Source organism: Pelophylax lessonae (assembly GCF_965119305.1).
Source record: "Pelophylax lessonae genome assembly, chromosome: 1".
Classification (NCBI taxonomy): Eukaryota; Metazoa; Chordata; class Amphibia; order Anura; family Ranidae; genus Pelophylax; species Pelophylax lessonae.
In genome coordinates this window covers 458,263,223-458,282,017 of record NC_138768.1, presented here as the reverse complement: position 1 = coordinate 458,282,017, position 18,795 = coordinate 458,263,223, and the positions used below count along the sequence as shown (strand labels likewise).

Below are 18,795 nucleotides of genomic sequence, written 5' to 3'. Positions count from 1 at the left end.
GGTTGCGAGAGATGCTGATACAGCACAGGGGACCAGTGTCAGAGCAGGTCCTGCTAGATGGCATGATTCAATCTGCTTGGAACTCTGGAAGTAAATGCTAGCCCGTGAGCAGCGACACCAGGGAAAAATCCTTCCCTCCATCCAGGAAAGGTACTGGTCGCAGCATGGATTGTAAAAAGAAAAGATAAAAACAAAAAGCAGAGCACCTCTAAGTGTTATCAGTTTAATTAAAAGGGTAGGGCAAGTACAGGAAAACTGCTCACATTTAAAACAGTATAAAATAGCTCATCTGTTAGGTGGTCTGCAGGAACACAGGGGTCCACGGCTGGATGTTTGTGGCTCCAAGAGGTGGTGCAAGGGATGGTGAAGGAGGGAGATGTCTGGAGGGCCAGGAGACCAGATAGTAGGATGGCCAGCGGCTTCAGGAAGGTGTTCTGTTCCTCAGGGAGACACCTGGTGAGCCGAGAGACCGTTTGGTAGGATGGCCGGCGGCTTCAGAAGGGCGCCCTGCTCCTCAGTACATCTGGCGCCAACAGATAGGGGAGCCCAGAGTGACAGATCCAGCAGCCAATCGCACAACGCATTTCCGAGCGTGTGCAGTAGCCTCACAGGGCGTGCGCGCTCCTTTCTCAAGTGCAGTGGCATGACACAGAAGAGCTGAACAAGTTTATAGGAAGCCAGCACTCAAGCTGGGTGGATGCAGATGGACTTAAAGTGGCCATTATAAAAAGGCTGAACAGTGGGACCACAATACTTAAAGCGGCAATAAGAAAATGTAACAAAAAAAATAAATAAATAATAATCGCATACAAATAAATCGCATGAAAAAAAAAAGGAATCGCATAAAGGTAAATAGACTTATATAAAAGTATGTGTGTAGGCATACATAGCAAAGAAGCACTTTATATGATGAAAATACATAGAACAATCTGAAAATGTAATCAGAACAAGGAGGAATAGCTGATGGGCAGAAAAAAGGGGCGATGAAAGGGGGGGGGGTGGTAAGATAAAACAACGAGAGGGGGGGGGGAGGAACATGGAAAAAAAAAAAGAGAGTGGGAAGGGGAGAAGTATAGGGAGGGAGGAAAGTGAGGGACGGAACACAACATACTTACAAATGAGATGGGGGCATGAATAATATAACTTATATCTAAAAGTAGTACATGGTACTTAAAGCCTGAGGACAAGTGCATATAGAAAATGGTTATTTGACAAGGTAAAAAGACATACATCGGCTCTAATCATAATATGGTGTTAACATCTAGCTCCTCGTTTAAACCATTGGGTAAAAGTGAATCAAGGGTATAGATCCAAAAAGTCTCTCGTTGGCATAATTCGGCAAATCGTTCGGCCTCAGATGAAAGTTTGGGGATGGACTCTATTACCCAAACCTCCAATCCTGATGTGGACTTGTTGTGGAACTCGAGGAAATGTTGTGGTACGCTATGTTGGTCACAGCCCTCCTTCACAAACCTGCGATGGTGGCCAAATTGTTGCCGTAGTGGGCGGATGGTGCGACCAACATAGAGTAGTCCACAGGGACAGGTCAGGCAGTAGATCACGTAATTAGTAGAACAGTTGTAGAATTCTTCCAAACAGTAAGTCTTATTTTTATGGGTGAACTGTTTTTTACCAACTGAAAACAGTTCACCCATAAGAATAAGACTTACCGTTTGGAAGAATTCTACAACTGTTCTACTAATTACGTGATCTACTGCCTGACCTGTCCTTGTGGACTACCCTATGTTGGTCGCACCATTCGCCCACTACAGCAAGGATTTGGCCGTCATCGCAGGTTTGTGGAGGAGGGCTGTGACCAACATAGCGTACCACGACATTTCTTCCAGTTCCACGACATTTCTTCGAGTTCCACAAGTCCACATCAGGATTGGAGGTTTGGGTAATAAAGTCCATCCACAAACTTTTGTCTGAGGCCGAACGATTTGCCAAATTAAGCCAACGAGAGACTTTTTGGATCTATACCCTTGATTCACTTTCACCCAATGGTTTAAACGAGGAGCTAGATATTAACACCATATTATGATTAGAGCCGATGTATGTCTTTTTACCTTGTCAAATAACCATTTTCTATATGCACTTGTCCTCAGGCTTGTAGTACCATGTACTACTTTTTGATATAAGTTATATTCTTCATGCCCCATCTCGTCTGTAAGTATGTTGTGTTCCGTCCCTCACTTTCCTCCCTCCCTATACTTCTCCCCTTCCCACTCTCTTTTTTTTTTTCCATGTTCCTCCCCCCCCCCTCTCGTTGTTTTATCTTACCACCCCCCCCCTTTCATCGCCCCTTTTTTCTGCCCATCAGCTATTCCTCCTTGTTCTGATTACATTTTCAGATTGTTCTATGTATTTTCATCATATAAAGTGCTTCTTTGCTATGTATGCCTACACACATACTTTTATATAAGTCTATTTACCTTTATGCGATTCCTTTTTTTTTTTTGTATGCGATTATTTTTTTTTTTTGTTACATTTTCTTATTGCCACTTTAAGTATTGTGGTCCCACTGTTCAGCCCTTTTATAATGGCCACTTTAAGTCCATCTGCATCCACCCAGCTTGAGTGCTGGCTTCCTATAAACTTGTTCAGCTCTTCTGTGTCATGCCACTGCACTTGAGAAAGGAGCGCGCACGCCCTGTGAGGCTACTGCGCACGCTCGGAAGCGGGTTGTGCGATTGGCTGCTGGATCTGTCACGCTGGGCTCCCCAATCTGACGGCGCCGGATGTACTGAGGAGCAGGGTGCCCTTCTGAAGCCGCTGGCCATCCTACCAAACGGTCTCTCGGCTCACCAGGTGTCTCCCTGAGGAACAGAACACCTTCCTGAAGCCGCTGGCCATCCTACTATCTGGTCTCCTGGCCCTCCAGACATCTCCCTCCTTCACCATCCCCTGCACCACCTCTTGGAGCCACAAACATCCAGCCATGGACCCCTGTGTTCCTGCAGACCACCTAACAGATGAGCTATTTTATACTGTTTTAAATGTGAGCAGTTTTCCTGTACCTGCCCTACCCTTTTAATTAAACTGATAACACTTAGAGGCGCTCTCGCTTTTTGTTTTTATCTCCACTTTCAGAGCTGACTTCTCTCTGCAGCTGAGCTGGCTCTGAGTGTCATCTATTTCAGCCATCAACTACACCAGACTAATGACTATACATGAACTGCATACCCCTTGATGCTATATAGGTATGTGTGATGCGCAAACTCTTTCCTGCTTGCAGCATGTATTGTGGGTGCGGTTTTTGGGAGATAAACTGCACAAGGAATAGAAAGCTGAGTTAAGCAGGCTGGTCCAGGCAGAGATGCGGTTGGACGAGAGTTACAGAGCCCTCCGCTGGTATATAACCTAAGTGTGCTCATGGACAGTGGACGACAGCCCAGGGGAAGGCTTTAGCTACAGCAGTCTGGGACTGTCATTAGAGAAGGTGACCCTAACTTTGGGAGCGATCTGGAGTGGCGGTAAGAGGAAATTATGGATTACAGAGAAGAGATCCTGAACATCTCAAAAGCGCCCTGGGTACTGGAAGATATGGAGTTTCTGGCCGTTCAGGAATGGGAGCTGGAGATCGTTTACAGACAGCTGCTAGACTCTGCTTAGCACCTGGGCTGGGCTCTCCTTGCCTGGGAATATCCAGAAGTACCAGCTGACAGTCCAGAAATCCTGACTGAAGAGTCGACAATGTGGCAAAGTAACAGTGTGCTTTGCTCACCTGCACCCGCAGCTATGGAAGCAGAGCTCTAATGGCGGAAGCAGCAAGTGTTGACTCAACTTGATCAACCTTTTTTTGCCCAGGATGAGCTTGGATGGAGGAATGAGTCTGTCCAGCAGCTGGATAAAGGTACGGGAGAAGAGGAAGCCATGACTTTTCATTGGAGGATGTTATGGGGTAATTTGATCAGTAGGGGGGATGTCCTCCTGTGTGGTATATATGAAGTGTGAGTCTGTTCAATAAAATATGTTGTTGTCCCAGACTGATACAAAAATAGCCGAAACTTAGCTTGTATGGGGCACCGTAATATCTGATATCTATGTTCAAAACTGGGAGGAAGCCGTATACTGACAGAAGCCCTCAAAACACGTTGTGGGGTCGCTGTTCCATTACACCCCTTCTTGGCGTACCGTATTTTGGTCACTAAAAGGAGAGCAGAGGTATTTCCCATGCATAAATCTTTTGGGACAGGGAGGTGTGTGTTTTAGACATGAAAATTGGATAGGTTAGTCTCCAAATGTACACCCACCCCAATTCTGAGAGAAGACAGGATAGTAAAGTGTCCCTGCCTGGAGGGTCCTGAGAGAACAGGGGATGCCTGTCAAGCCTAGAGTTTAGGATACTATTCAATTCCCCCATATACATTGGAACATCAGGTTTGGTAAGTGTAAAGACCACCAGCTCATGCAGTATCACCGAGGAGAATGAAGGAGAAATATATAGCATTGCAATTATTTCTACTGTCTAAAACCATATAAACCTAAAGCAGAACTAAAGTCCATGAATACTCACCTCCTCTTGCAATGCATCTTCAGAGAGCAATCTCGATGCCAAGCATTTTCCAGGTCTTCTTTTGGGTTCCGCATCTTTGGCCATCCTTACACGTGACTCCATCAGCGTTCATTTAGGGGAGACCATCTTGGGCAACATCTGTCTGCCCTGTGCACTCCTATCATATTGAACAGCACCGTGAAGCTGAGAGCCGTCCCTACCCTGGCTTTGTGTAGGTCCCTCTGCTTTCTCTATTCACTTCTCTAGATTCACCAATCTGAGCACGTATCTATAGTCACACTAGTCAGTATTTCTTCATGGTATTCCTTTTACAACCACTGGTGATAGTCACTCTTCCTTAGTTATCCATTTTACAGCACTTTTTTCTGATGGTTTATGTGAGTTACTTGTTTGTGTTTCACATTTCTCACTATGGCTTCATTTATCACTTTATCTGGACTGGCTGATGCACAGCCATACACATTTTGTTTGCTCTCCTGGTATCTTGGTCCTGGGCTCACCTACCTTATCAATACAATTGTATGGTCTCTTTATATATACTAGGGCTGCCACGACGCGTCGACTACAAAAAATCGTCGACGTGCGGAAAAAGCGTCGACGCGTCAGCACGTGACGTGACGTCACACGCATCTTGCGCGAGTTGCATTAAAATAGCGGAACAGCAGCGGTAATGGCGACATCTGATCCTGGGGGAGAAAAAGCCAGCAGCAGCAGCGGTTCCACGTCCAGCAGCAGAGTACAAAAGGCTTCCAGCAGCAGTTCCAGCAGCACACCACCAGTACAAACGACAGCGAGAGCCCGATCACGGTCATCAAGGGTATGGGAATACTTTCAGCAGAGGCCAAATAAAATGGTCCTCTGTTCCCTTTGCAAAAGTGAAATGGCATACCACGGCAGCACAACTGCTATGCATGAGCACCTCAGAAGAAAACATCCTGGCGCACTGACCACAAAGGACGAGCCATCTTTGTAAGTACTAGTACTACTAATTTCAACAATATTAATTAATGCATTGCATTGCTAGCTGATGATTGCTTAGGCCGGGCCAGCTCACTTTTCTTAAATGGAGTGGACTACACACAAGGCATTTTGCATTTGCAGCCCTCAGTGTCTGTCTTGTGGATCCCTCAGGTCATGATTGACAACAATGAGTGCAGTGAGTGCAATGATCTGACCACCAGCACACCTGAGAGCTATTTTGACTGTCACTGCACTCTGTCTGCAGCATTATTAATTACAACATTGGCCATGGATTTCTCAAAATTCTACTAGAAAAAATACAATTAATATTGTTAGCGTTGAGGCTGAGCATTCATAGATGTGTAAATTGGTAATGTTATTAATTATTATTATTAATTATTATTATTGTTGTTTTTCCTCAGGAAGAGGCAAAGCTGTGTACAAGATTTTTTCTTTCATAAAATGGATGTCACTGCTTGCACACCCCAAGTGGCCATTACACACTTACCAATAGCATACTCAACATGATTGTAAAAGATATGAGACCTCTTTCTATTGTAGACGGTCAAGGATTTCGTGAGATGATCAGCACATTTTACTCAGGATACACACTTCCCTCCAGGTCCCATTTCACGAAGCTGATGGAGAGGAAATATGAGGAGAATTTTGAAAGATTGAAAGCGTCAATCAAAGATGTCAAATCCAAAATGGCTCTCACCACAGACGCATGGACCAGTATTGCCACAGAGGCATACTTGGGTGTCACATGCCACTTCATTAATGAAGACTGGAAGCTTACATCCTACAATCTGACCACTATGCCACTTGAAGATCGCCACACAGCTGAAAACATTGCTAACTGGGTGGAAAAAGCAGCTGAGAAGTTTGAGATATCCATGGCCAATGTAATTGCAGTTGTTCATGATAATGCTTCAAATGTTGTCGCTGCTCTGCGTATTTTGGAAGAAAAGCATCCTGGCATCTCTTCTCTCAGGTGTGCTGGTCATACATTGCAGCTAGTTGTCAACCATGCCCTGAGGGATCCCCAGATCAGCAAGACACTGAGGGCTGCGAAGTGCCTTGTGGAACATTTTAAAAAAAGTGAGCTGGCCACTACAAAGCTTAAAGCAAAGCAACAACAAATGGGTACCCCTGATCATGCACTAATAAATGATGTATCTGTAAGATGGAACAGTACTTTACACATGATCAGTCGCCTGCTTGAACAGAGGTGGCCTGTGACTGCCACACTTTCCGATCCTGATGTCACACCACGAGGGAAGCGCTTCCTGGATTATCAGTGGAGCTTACTTGAGGAAGTGGAACAAGTCTTGAAGCCTTTTGAGTGTGCTACTGTTTTCTTGAGTGGAGAGTCCTATGTGACTGGTTCCGCTCTACCTCCTTTGGTAAAAGGCCTCCAGAAATCCATACAGAGCACAATTTGCGAGATAGCGGCAGTCAAGGCTTTCCAAAATGTTGCTGCACAGGAGATGACCTCAAGATGGGAGCGGGAAACTAAATTCAGAGATGACGGAGGAGAAAATATATGTCTTATTGCAGCAGCCCTGGACCCCAGATTCCGCAAGCTAAAATTCCTGGCAGCAGAGGATAGTTTAAAAGTTCACCTCAAGGTCCAAGCTCTTGCTCTTGAAGAGAAAAGAAGATATGAGGAAGAGCAAACACATCAACGTCAATGTGAGGAACAGGTTCAGTCAGCCAGTGCAATGAGTCCAGACATGAAACTTTCAGAAAAGAGGCAAGTGTCTATGTTGGACTCTTTGCTCGGTTCAGATTCAGATGAACACCACAGTAATGGTGAGGATGACACTCACATCCAAGATCCAGAAATTCACAGTGAAGTTGTGAGGAATGAGATACACATGTACTTTAGTGAGCAGGCCATTCCAAAGGAAGACAATCCACTAAAATGGTGGAAGGAAAATGAAGGGAGGTTTCCCATCTTGGCCATGCTGGCAAAGAGTTACTTGTGTGTGCCTGCAACATCAACCCCATCTGAAAGGCTTTTCTCAGTTGCTGGCAACATTGTGACTAAAAAAAGAGCAAGCCTAACTGCAGAGCATGTCGATATGCTAACCTTCCTCCATTGCAATGCTATATTATAGGTACAGGCCCCCAACCTGTACCTGTTGCACTCTCTTGGGTTGTATTGTTGGACTTCTTTAAACTACAAGATGGCTGTTGGCTGCCTTCAGGTAATCTTTCCTCAGTATTGGCCATTATAATTTGCACAGTGTTGAGCGATGCTTGCTTTTTGTTGGACTTGGCTCCTTTAAAACTATGTTCGTTTTTAGGTATGTTTTACATTTACAAGTAACACACACACCAAAAAAATACTGGTCAAACACTGTATATGGAAAACATACCTAAAAAGTAACCAAGTTTTAAAGGAGCCAACTTGTCCAACAAAAGCACTGCTCAACACTGTGCAAAAATAATGGCCAATAAAGCAAAAGATTACCTGAAGGCAGAGAGCTGACTTGTAGTTTAAAGAAGTTAATGTACTGTTAGGCAGATATGGCATTTTTCATGCCTGATGCCCTAAAGTGTTTGGCACTTTATGTGTCTCACTCTCTTGTATTTTTGCACAAGTGTTGGATCTGCTAACCTTCCTCCATTGCAAATGCTATATTATAGGTAGGTACAGGCCCCCAACCTGTACCTGTTGCACTCTCTTGGGTTGTATTGTTGGACTTCTTTAAACTACAAGATGGCTGTTGGCTGCCTTCAGGTAATCTTTCCTCAGTATTGGCCATTATAATTTGCACAGTGTTGAGCGGTGCTTGCTTTTTGTTGGACTTGGCTCCTTTAAAACTATGTTAGTTTTTAGGTATGTTTTACATTTACAAGTAACACACACACCAAAAAAATACTGGTCAAACACTGTATATGGAAAACATACCTAAAAAGTAACCAAGTTTTAAAGGAGCCAACTAGTCCAACAAAAGCACCGCTCAACACTGTGCAAAAGTAATGGCCAAAAATAATGGCCAATACAGCAAAAGATTACCTGAAGGCAGAGAGCTGACTTGTAGTTTAAAGAAGTTAAAGTACTATTAGGCAGATATGGCATTTTTCATGCCTGATGCCCTAAAGTGTTTGGCACTTTATGGGTCTCTTGTATTTTTGCACAGTTGCACAAGTTAGTGTTGTTGAGCACTGACTGCAGTGCTTTAAAATTTATATGGCATTTTGAATGCTTTTGGTTTTGAATTAATGGCATTATTCCTGCCTGATGTTAAAGTGTTGTTTACATTTTATTTTTGCCACTGAAACTTAAACCACATTGAAGTATTTTTTGGAAAAACTTTAATAAAAGTTGAAATATTATATTAGAAGTTGTACGTATCATTTTTTGTAAAGTTATTCAAAGGATTATTTAACTAATCAAAGAAAGAACACTAGATTAAGCAAAAGAACACTAGATTAAGCAAAAAAACAAAAAATTTAAATAATCGTTAGATTAGTCGACTAATCGTAAAAATAATCGATAGATTAGTTGACAGACAAATTAATTGTTAGTTGCAGCCCTAATATATACTATCGGTTTGATATTTTATACAGCTTTACGTGACTACCAAGCTGAGCCCTTTAAGACCTGCTATTGAGATCTTCACTACACATATGGACCTTGCGCTTTGGCCTTGTGCGGGGATAACGCGCTCTCAGTTCCCACTCTGGACTTGTTTCCGGGTGATTCACAGCCTCATTGACAGTTAGTACCTATGTGTAAGTTATATTTCTTACTCAATAATTCTTAAATATATCCTTTCATTGGATGCAATATGACCTATGTATATGTGTCTTTTTAGATATTTAAATCATGCCTGCTCCTGAGGAAGTGAAAATTAATTTCACGAAACGCGTTGAGCTTATGAGGCAATCTTTATTTACAAGCTCCATCATGCATATAACCCTTCCTTATTCATCCCAACTACAATTGTCTGGAAAATCCTTTTATTGTCCTTATCATTGTGTATGGTTTCATCAGATTTTATATATACATACCTTGTATGTTTGTTTACTGCTCTTGCATTGTATTTGTACTGTGATGTTAATTGCCATGGATATATTAATAAATACCTGATGTTAATTAATTCTATACTTGTTTTGTGCATGTGTATATGAATTATTTTTTACATCATCATTTGTAAACTGGCCCCATCTCATATAAAGTCCCAAACATTTTTTGAACACTATATGTTCTATATTTTAATCTTTGGCTATCTTGATTGGCTGGCCCAGGGCGACATAACTCCCCTTTATATGCAAGTGAGTAAACTCCTTCCTGCACCAGGCAGACTGGGATTGTACACTAAGCTGTGCTTGCCAATTTTTTTATCTGAACAGTTGCTTAAAGTTGAAAAGAAACCTATTGCACTGAAACTCAGTGGTCCCTAATGGCTATTCTACAAATCTCCATATTTAATACAATAAATTTTGTCATATCAGATTCATTTAGTGATTCACCTGAATATTTCCTGCAGAGCATACGGTCAGATGGATGACAGATCGCGGCTGTTTAACATCAAATTTGTGACTGTATCGCTAGATTTACATAATTACAGTTATTGCTAACATAACATATACTCACATGATGCCTGGTCCCCATTAGTCTTGGTTGAAATCTCATTTTTGTCCTGCCGATCCTTAGCTCCAGTAATTCTGGCCATTTCTTGAATTTCTTGTAGACAGAGGCGAGGGTTATAATGAAAGAAGAGTTTTCCTTTAAGAATCGTTAAATTGTGCTTCTGCCAGTCCCAAAGCTGTCTCAGATTGGAATTGTCTAGTGCATAGAAGGCATAATCACTGCATTCCAAAAAAAAAATAAAAATGGTCATTATTTAATTATATCACAACGTTTACAATGCATGTTTATCCAAATACCAAAATGTCTATGATCAGCAGCACAACATATAGGACAAAATTATTTTCTAACATACTCTAGGATTCTCAATGTGGGAAAGAAAGCAGCTACTTTTATTTAGATATATAGTCGGGTTAAAAAAAAAAAAAGAAAAAGACAAGTCTATTGAGATTTGTCCCCTTTCTCTAAATCAATCAGACTGACCTTCTTATCACTGCATTAGGTCTGCTCTGTTTGGAGTTCTGAGTCTTGTCATTTTAAAGACCCCAAACTCCTGCTTTATTTATCTGAAAGCATAGCTGTTGCTAGGCCTGGGGATCCTTGTGATGCTAGCCAGACTCCCTCCAGGCAAACCTGCCCTTAACCACTTCAATACCAGTCATTTTCACCCCTTTCTGCCCAGGCCTATTTTAAGCTTTCAGTGCTGTCGAACTTTGAATGACAATTGCACGATCATGCAACACTGCACCCATATAAGATTTTTATAATTTTTTGATACAGATAGAGCTTACTTTTGGTGGTATTTAACTTCTTGCCATCCGCGCTATAGCCGAAGTACGGCTACAGCGCGAACTCGAATTTCCGGGAGGCCGTCTTTATACGGCCTCCCAGAGACAGTCTCCCCGTGCGCTCCCGCGAGCGCCCATCGGGGAAAATCTGTGTTGGCCGTGTCCCTTGGACACAGCCAATCACAGCGGCCATTTACCACGTGATCGGCCCATGCAATGAGAAATGATCTCATATGTAAACATATGAGATCATCTCTCATCGCCAGCGCTCCTTCCTCACACGGAGACTGCAGTGTGAGGAAGGAGGAGAACCGATCAGCCGTCGGGGACACAGTGGAATGTAATCAGGGCACTGATCACCAGTGCCCTGATTACTACAGAGGTAAAAAAAAAAAAAAACAATGTGCCCACCATCAGTGCCCACAGTGCCCACAATCAGTGCCCATAGTGCTGCCAGTCAGTGCCCATCAGTGCCTGCTCATCTTAATCTTAGTGCAGAGCCCGCCAGGGAGTACATGTTGCGGGCCACAGACTCCGCCTTTCTATTTGCCGGATCCTTAAAGGATGGGGAATCCTCCACTGGGATCATGGTCGCTTTATTCAGTCTTAAAACCGGAGGGTCCACCGTAGGTGGCACAGTCCACTTCTTTATAAGGGACTCCTCAAAAGGGTAGCGTCTAGCAATCCGCTTAGGCACCCCAGGGGAACGCTTTGGGCGGTCCCATTCTTTTTTGAGCATGGTGTCAAAATACGTGGGGAAGGGAAAAACCTTTGCCGATCTGGATGGCTTGTGAGTGCCAAATGTAACCTGCGCCTCAGTCGCATTCTCCATTTTTAGGGTCTCACACACAGATACAACCAGTGCGTTCACCTTTTCTTACGCGGTAGTGGAGGTAGAAATGTCATCCTTACTGTCGGAGGAGACAGGGCGCAAAGGAACAGACCTGGCAGGGAGACCCGTGTCTGCGGTGGCTGAGTCAGACTCAGAATCTGAGACATAAGATCAGGCAGGGGTAGGCGGAGGGCGTTTTTTAGCACCTCACCCTTTAAAGGCCACCTCCATCCGGGACACAAGCGATTCCAGGGCCGCCGAAAGTGCATCTATTGACAGCTGGGATCCGGAGGGCCCTGCGGCCTCCTTGAGGGGGGTCAGTTGGGGACACATGTTCTGTAGGGTCCATGTTGCACCAGGGGAACCCGTCATCAAAAAGTTGTAAAAGAGTTTATTTTTTCTCAAAAAACATCCCACCACGCTACAGCGTCCCCAAGAGGTCAGGCAACGCGTACTGAAGACCCCCCGCAGAGAGAGAGACCCTCCAGACTCACCACCCTACACCAAAGATGAACCAGGAGGCCCATAACATTTGCACAGCACGTGTCAGCAGCGATCTCGATCCAGAAAGATCTGGAGGTCCAGCAGGGTATAGGGAGGGGCTTCACCCACAAACGCCTCCAGGAACTCCCATTCAGTGATTCCTATCAGAAATCCACTGAAAAATGGCGCCAGATGTACCAAGTTGGCCGCCGCTTCATGCAGAGTACATGGGCTACAAGAAAATGGCGGCCCTGTGGAGCTACTGAGGCCCTCCTGGGGACCCCCAAGCCTCCTGAACAGGATCGAGTGGAAGGTGGGCCCTGGAGTGACAGGTAGAACCCCCCCACACACGATCGTTCGTCCATCGTCAGCGACGAACAGGCGGCGCCATCTCCTGACAGAACCCCTCTCCGCTGAAGTGTGGGGGGGGGGGGGCTGTCGGCCTAATAGGAATGCTGCAACTCGGGCCTAGACCCAGTCATGTGCGACCTGGAAAGACGTTTAACTCGCGGGCCAGTCCCCATCCAGTGGGACTATGCCGCGGCCGACCCAGCGCGGAGCTAAGGTTTGCGCACGCTCGTTGGCCGGCTGGGGTAACCACTGGAGCTATATATCCAGTGTAGTTGCTTGTAGATCTCACAGGAAAAAAATCAGAAGAAAAAGCTAACTAGAAAAAAAAACTATCTAGAAAAAAAACTCCCAGCAAAGAACTAAGTCCTTACTCCTGACTAGGCAGATTAAAAACTGACATCCTATAGCAGGGAGAGAGAGGGTATACCCCCTGGGGCTACCCATAGGCATAGCCAGAACTTTTTTCTGCCTAGTGTCCCACTCCTGTAGGGGGTAGCATAACCCTACTGATATGAAGATCAGAAGACTGTGTCCATCAAAGAACGATAGAGAAATGTCCGCCTGACTACACAAACATGGCCGCCCGCCATTGAAACACATAGGCCACGACAAAGATCCCTGGAGCCCTGACTAGTAACAGCAAGGAAAGGGGGGACCAGGCACAGGGCCTCCATAGTAGCCAGTGCCCCCCCCCCCCAGTCGAGAAGTCCAGCTCCCACCAGCGCGCCCCCCGGCCCCATTGGTACAGTATAGCACACCAGCCCCAGTCACTATCCCAGCCCACCACACTACCCCAAATGGGGGGGTGGTCAGATGACAACATCCAGAGGGGGTCAGAGGGGAACACACAGGTCTGACCGTCCCAGGGAGGTGCCCGCATCTACCCCAAAACCCTCCAGGGGGAGAGGTGGGAAAACTACTCGCCATATCAGTAACCAGCCGGGCACTGCTGCAGACAGAACCTCCTCGCCGTAAAAACGGGGAGCTGTCAGCCAAGAGGAACGCTGCGACTCAGGCCGAGACACAGTCGTATGCGACCCCGCGAGGCGTTTAACTCGCAGGTCAGCCCCCGTCCAGTGGGGCTATGTCACGGGCAACCTAGTGTGGAGCTGTGGTCTGCGCACGCTTGTTGGCCAGACTGGAGTGACCACTGAATCTAGATTATACAGCCTGTCGCCCAGTACGGCAGTTGATTGTAGATCTTGCAGGAAAAAAAACAGAAAAAAAAAACGCCATGTAAAAAGGAAAAATTTGCCAGGACCAGAGATCCCTGCAGGAAAATAGGTTCTTAATCCTGACTAGGCAGAAAAAAAACCGAAGACGTATAGAGAGGGGGAATATACCACCTAGGACCGCCCACAGGCATAGCCAAGTCTTTTTTTTGCCTCATGTCCTACTCCTGTAGGGGGCAATATAACCCTATGGTTCTGAATAATAGTTAGATCTGTCAATGAACAAAAGACAAAAAAAAAGTCACAAGTATGAATTAAACGGAAACATCTTCAAAAAGCCCAGAAATCTAACCATGTATCTCAATTAGGGACACTCACCCGGTTTCCAGTGTATCACCTTTTATTACGCGTAGCTTACGGAAGAATGACAAGGATACCAAAGCATAAGAACGTCTAATTTTAAGGTATCCAGTAATCTCTTCTATGAGACCAAGGTTTGCTTCTAGCTCTGTGGCAATGTTATCTGGGAAAATTAAAAAAGATAATAATTAAGTAAAAATTAGAGTAATGTTTGGAGTGGAGAGAAGTATTGTCAGCTGGAACAAAAACATGTTTAAAACAGAACACCATAAACTCTGTAAACGCTCTTTCCCTTCACTCAAGTGCTTTTAAGGATCTCTCTGAATATCAGTCATGTTATCAGGCTGTTTGTCATGAAAATGTTCTAGAGCAGGGGAAGGTTGAGATCTACGTGGACATCATGGAGGAAATCATAGAGCCCCAGGAAAGGAGGGGGTGAAGGTTGGCAGGGCAGCGCCCCATCATTAAAAAAAAAAATGCATACATATGTTGTAGCACCTACAACATCTCAGTTTGGCTCCCATGACAGCTTAATGGTTACTGTGCTCAACCTACTCCCTCATTCTGCCTGACTGTAACCCATGTTTCTCCTGTTTGGTTGGATACCTGTGAGGTCCCTCTCACCCCCCTGCCCCTTCTCACAGGGTACTGTAAACTTGGGAACTGTTCCCTTTCAGTACAACAGTTGATTGGTTGCGTCTCCCCGCCTTGGCACAGCGTGCTCCCTTTCCAGGGTGCCTGTGGGTTGGCAGCGCTAGTCATCACTCTCTCATGAACACCCATCTTACCGCCCCTTGTCTACCAACCCTCACAATTTATCTGTAGTAACAGTTGTTTATTTTACTCTGTTACCAATCTTTACACTTCTTCTCATTATTCTGTATGTCAAACGTTGTTAGTTATATGCATTCTTCAATAATATACTTGAAACAGAAAAAAAAAAGAAAAGAAAACTATAAAACTATCAAGCTCCCCATACAGTAGTATCCTCTTCCCCCCTTCACATCACCCCCCACAGTAGTGTCCTCTGTACCCCTTCACATGATCACAAACCCACAGTTATGTACTCTGCCCCCTCCACAGTAGTGTCCGTTGCCCTCCCCCCACCCCCACATTGGTGTCCTCTGCCACTCCATGTAATTTTTTTTCATGCCCCTCACAGTACTGTCCTCTGCACCCTCTCACACTATCGTATCCTCTGCCCCCCCACCCCCACCACTATGGTGTAGCGTTCTGTGTGCGCCCCCCTCCCTCCAAAGCAGTGTCTTCTGCCACTCTGACATCACCCCCATCCCACTATGATGTCACCTACCCCCCCGCCCCCATAGCAGTTTGCTGTGCTTCCCCCCCTAAAGCAGTGTCCTCTGTCTCCCTTTACACCCCCACTCCAGTGTAGGGTCCCTCCCCCCCTCCAAAGTGTCCTGTGCCCCTCTGCACCCCCCCCCCCCCCAAAGCAGTATCCTCTGTCCCCTTCACACCATCACCCCCCCCCCAAGGCACTCTCCTACCTGACGTGTTCTGGATGGAGAGCAGGACCGTCCAGCACCCTAGCAACCAATCATCTGCTAGGTAACTCCAAAGGTTAACTGTGGCAGCTCCTGCTTACTCCTTCAGTCCAATACTGTTCTGCCTCCTGCTCTCTGCTTTGCAGTGAAGTTGAGAGCAGCAGAGGCTGGGGGAAGCAGGGCCATGCTTGCGATCTACCCATTGGCTGCCCACGGTCAACGGGTAGATTGCGATTGATGGCTGGCTGACCCCCTGTTCTAGAGACAGGAGTGTGTTACTTTACCTTTCATATTATTTTTCAGTTGCCTATGGTGCCCTTTCGTCTTCCAAGGCACAAATACTCTTTGAAGATATTTTTTTTTGCTAAATGTGTCCATTTGGAGATATTTTCCTTCATTTTCTGTCCCAGTGACACAACAGTAAATGACCGGATCGCTCTCCAAAGTAAAATTTAAAAAAAATCCCCACTTATATTGTGGTCACCAAAACAAAGGTCTCCAATTAAATATTTTTCCTCACCCTATGTTTCAGCACAAACATGTTTACCTTTGTACATCACGGGACACAGAGCCATAAATCATAACATATGGGTTATATAGCCACCTACAGGTGAAGGACACTGGCAACCAATCAGAAAGGATGTCCCCCTATATAACTCCTCCCACACAGAAAGTACCTCAGTTTCTTCGCCAGTGTCTAAAGGTGATGGTCACTGTAGAGAGTCTCTCCACATTTCTCTTCAAAGAAGATATGCTACATACCCTGATCAAAGATCCCTGAATCTAAGGATTTAGCTATGAGATCAATCCAAAACAGACAATGGACTAAAAAGATGGTACCTGAGCCTCGGGAAGCAGATACGAGGTTTTGCCTGTAATGCTGTCCTTTTTAGGCGCTGGACCCTGGGATCCAGACCCTTGGAATACCAAAACCAAAAGGCACTCTGTGCAGGGTGCTCTACAGGTCCAAGGCTGTAGCCCTTCTAAAACAAGGGGATCCAGTTTTTGAAGGTCGGCAAGACAAAGTTTGCCGTGATGGGTGAAGATAGGATTCCCGTTTCATACAGAATCCTGCAGCAGGACCGGTGAGTCTAATTTAAAATATTTACACATACAGCAAACCTTGAAGGTAAAACTTGCTGGCATAATTGCAGATTGTAAATATTGTATGCATTGTTCCCTTTAAAAAGATAACAGAGTGCAATGCGAGTCTCTGCATGAGACTATAGATGTTAAGCCTAGACAAAATACATCCTGTTAGGCATTTTTTCCGTGCTTGGTTTTCTGACAAACTGTTTTCACCCTGTGCTGATTACCTGAAAGGTATCAGCTGTAACAAACCAATGTGTGCATGAGACTGTGGATGTTAAGCTATACAAAATACATCTTGTTGAAAGCTTTGGCTTTTACTCAGGAATTAAATGTGCTATTTCTTTCAATTGTGATTATATGAGCTTGTGCAGTTGTGGGATGATGCAAGGTTTGTATAAACATTATTTCTTTGCCTATTGTTATCACACTGTTTTCTTGCCCTGGGCTGATAACCTGAAAGGTATCAGCTGTGACAAACAAAATTCAGCCTAAGCTGCTCTCACCCCATGTAGTTGCTGTTTTCGTCTTGGCGCATAAGCGCCCACATGTTCGTCTCCTCCCTTGAAGGCCTATTCACACGTGCGTGAATCTTCGCCTTTAAGTACAGGCGTATGCCGCATGGAGGGCATGTTTAAACGCAATTGGTGTGAACGTCACGCATGCGCAGTACAGCATAAATGGCCGTGATTTAGAAGGAACGGTTTCCAACGCACTAGCCTCTGCTGAGGCTAAAGGGGACACAGAGCAGCAGCAGCTGGGTTGCGTGAGTCACTGTGAGTGTATGATTACTGACACAAACAGGTCCTGTATCTTGGGATAATCAGTACTGTGTGTGATGAGCTGTATAAGCTTGGCACAAGCCTTGGGTACACTGAAGTTAGTACTGCAAGTTTGTCTTGCTATGAAGCAATGTCTGCCCCAAAGAGGGAGGGGGGGGGCACAGTTAGAAGGGGCATGGTGATGCCATTGTGAGGCCTTGAAGGTCCTAGCTGTGCTTCCTCTGTGTCTACTCCCCCTGAACAGCCACAGGTGACTAGCCAATCTGAGCCATTATGGTGTCAGGCATAATGGCTACCCTAGGTGCTTCTGCAACAACCTACTTGACTAAAGACAATTTGGTATTGGCATTAGCCAGCGTTGAGGGTAAGATTGCTGACATGATTGCAGCATCACAAAGAGGAAAGAAACACGATACATTCCCCTCACCTGAGCCACCCCCTGAATTCAGATCAAGATTGGGCAGAGGATGTGGAAGAAGTAGCTGATGATGACCCTATGAGGTCAAGCTGAGTTTTCCACTTCTGGGGAGTCAGGGTCAGAGGAGTCTCTGTCAGCCTCTCAAACCCAAAGATTGTTAGTTTAGTCTCTTGCAGAGGTATGATATACTGGTGGTATATCCCCCGCGCCAATGGATCAACCTGTGAGCTAGAAAAAAAAAAAACAAAAAAAAAATTAAAAAAGCTATTACTAAGGGGGTGAGATGCAGCTGCTATAGTAAAGTGCTAGTGACTGTGTGTGAAGTAACCTTGATACAGGATTACCTATAGCGTTTTCTCTATTTAAAGTGCAGATATTTGATATCAATTATATTCAATCTTTTAAAATTTCAGAAAAATTAGTACTTATGTTAAAGTAATACAAGTACAATTTTTTCTGAAATATTATGATTGTATATAATTTATATCAAATATCTGCACTTTAAATAGAGAAAGCGCTATAAGTTATCCTGTATCAAGGTTACTTCACACACAGTTCAGTCTCTTACTGAAATGGTCCGGTCTGGACACAAATTTCCTTCCTTAAAGACAGCTGAAGTCTCCTTTTCCTTTCTAGGCTCATTGCGCCCTCCTCGTAGTCCTCCTAAAAGGTTTTTTACTATTGTATCCTATGGAGGATGAAGTTTATTAAGATATGGTACATACCCACTGTGGATTCTGCTATTTCTTCAAATTAACAAGAGTTTAACCTGTCTTGTGGATAATGTCCAGGTTTTTTAAGATCCAGCAGATGAGAAGTTGGAATCTTTATTGAAAGCCTTCTTTGTGGTTGCAAAAACTTGCGATACAACTAGCAGTAGCGGCCATAGGAGTTTGTCAGTCTTTAAAAGATGTATGAAGCGGGTGTCCA

The 18,795-nt window shown here is 44.8% G+C and overlaps 1 protein-coding gene across 1 annotated transcript in view; it reads right to left on the bottom strand.

The window, feature by feature from the left end:
* INSR (insulin receptor) overlaps positions 1-18,795 on the bottom strand; it is a 318,524-nt gene that overhangs the window by 79,107 nt on the left and 220,622 nt on the right. Inside the window, exons 5-6 of the mRNA XM_082270578.1 lie at positions 14,090-14,234; positions 10,092-10,306 (exon numbers count right to left, since the gene is read on the bottom strand). Of these exons, the coding sequence (XP_082126704.1) occupies positions 10,092-10,306; positions 14,090-14,234 (360 nt within the window). The remainder of the gene's footprint in view (positions 1-10,091; positions 10,307-14,089; positions 14,235-18,795) is intronic.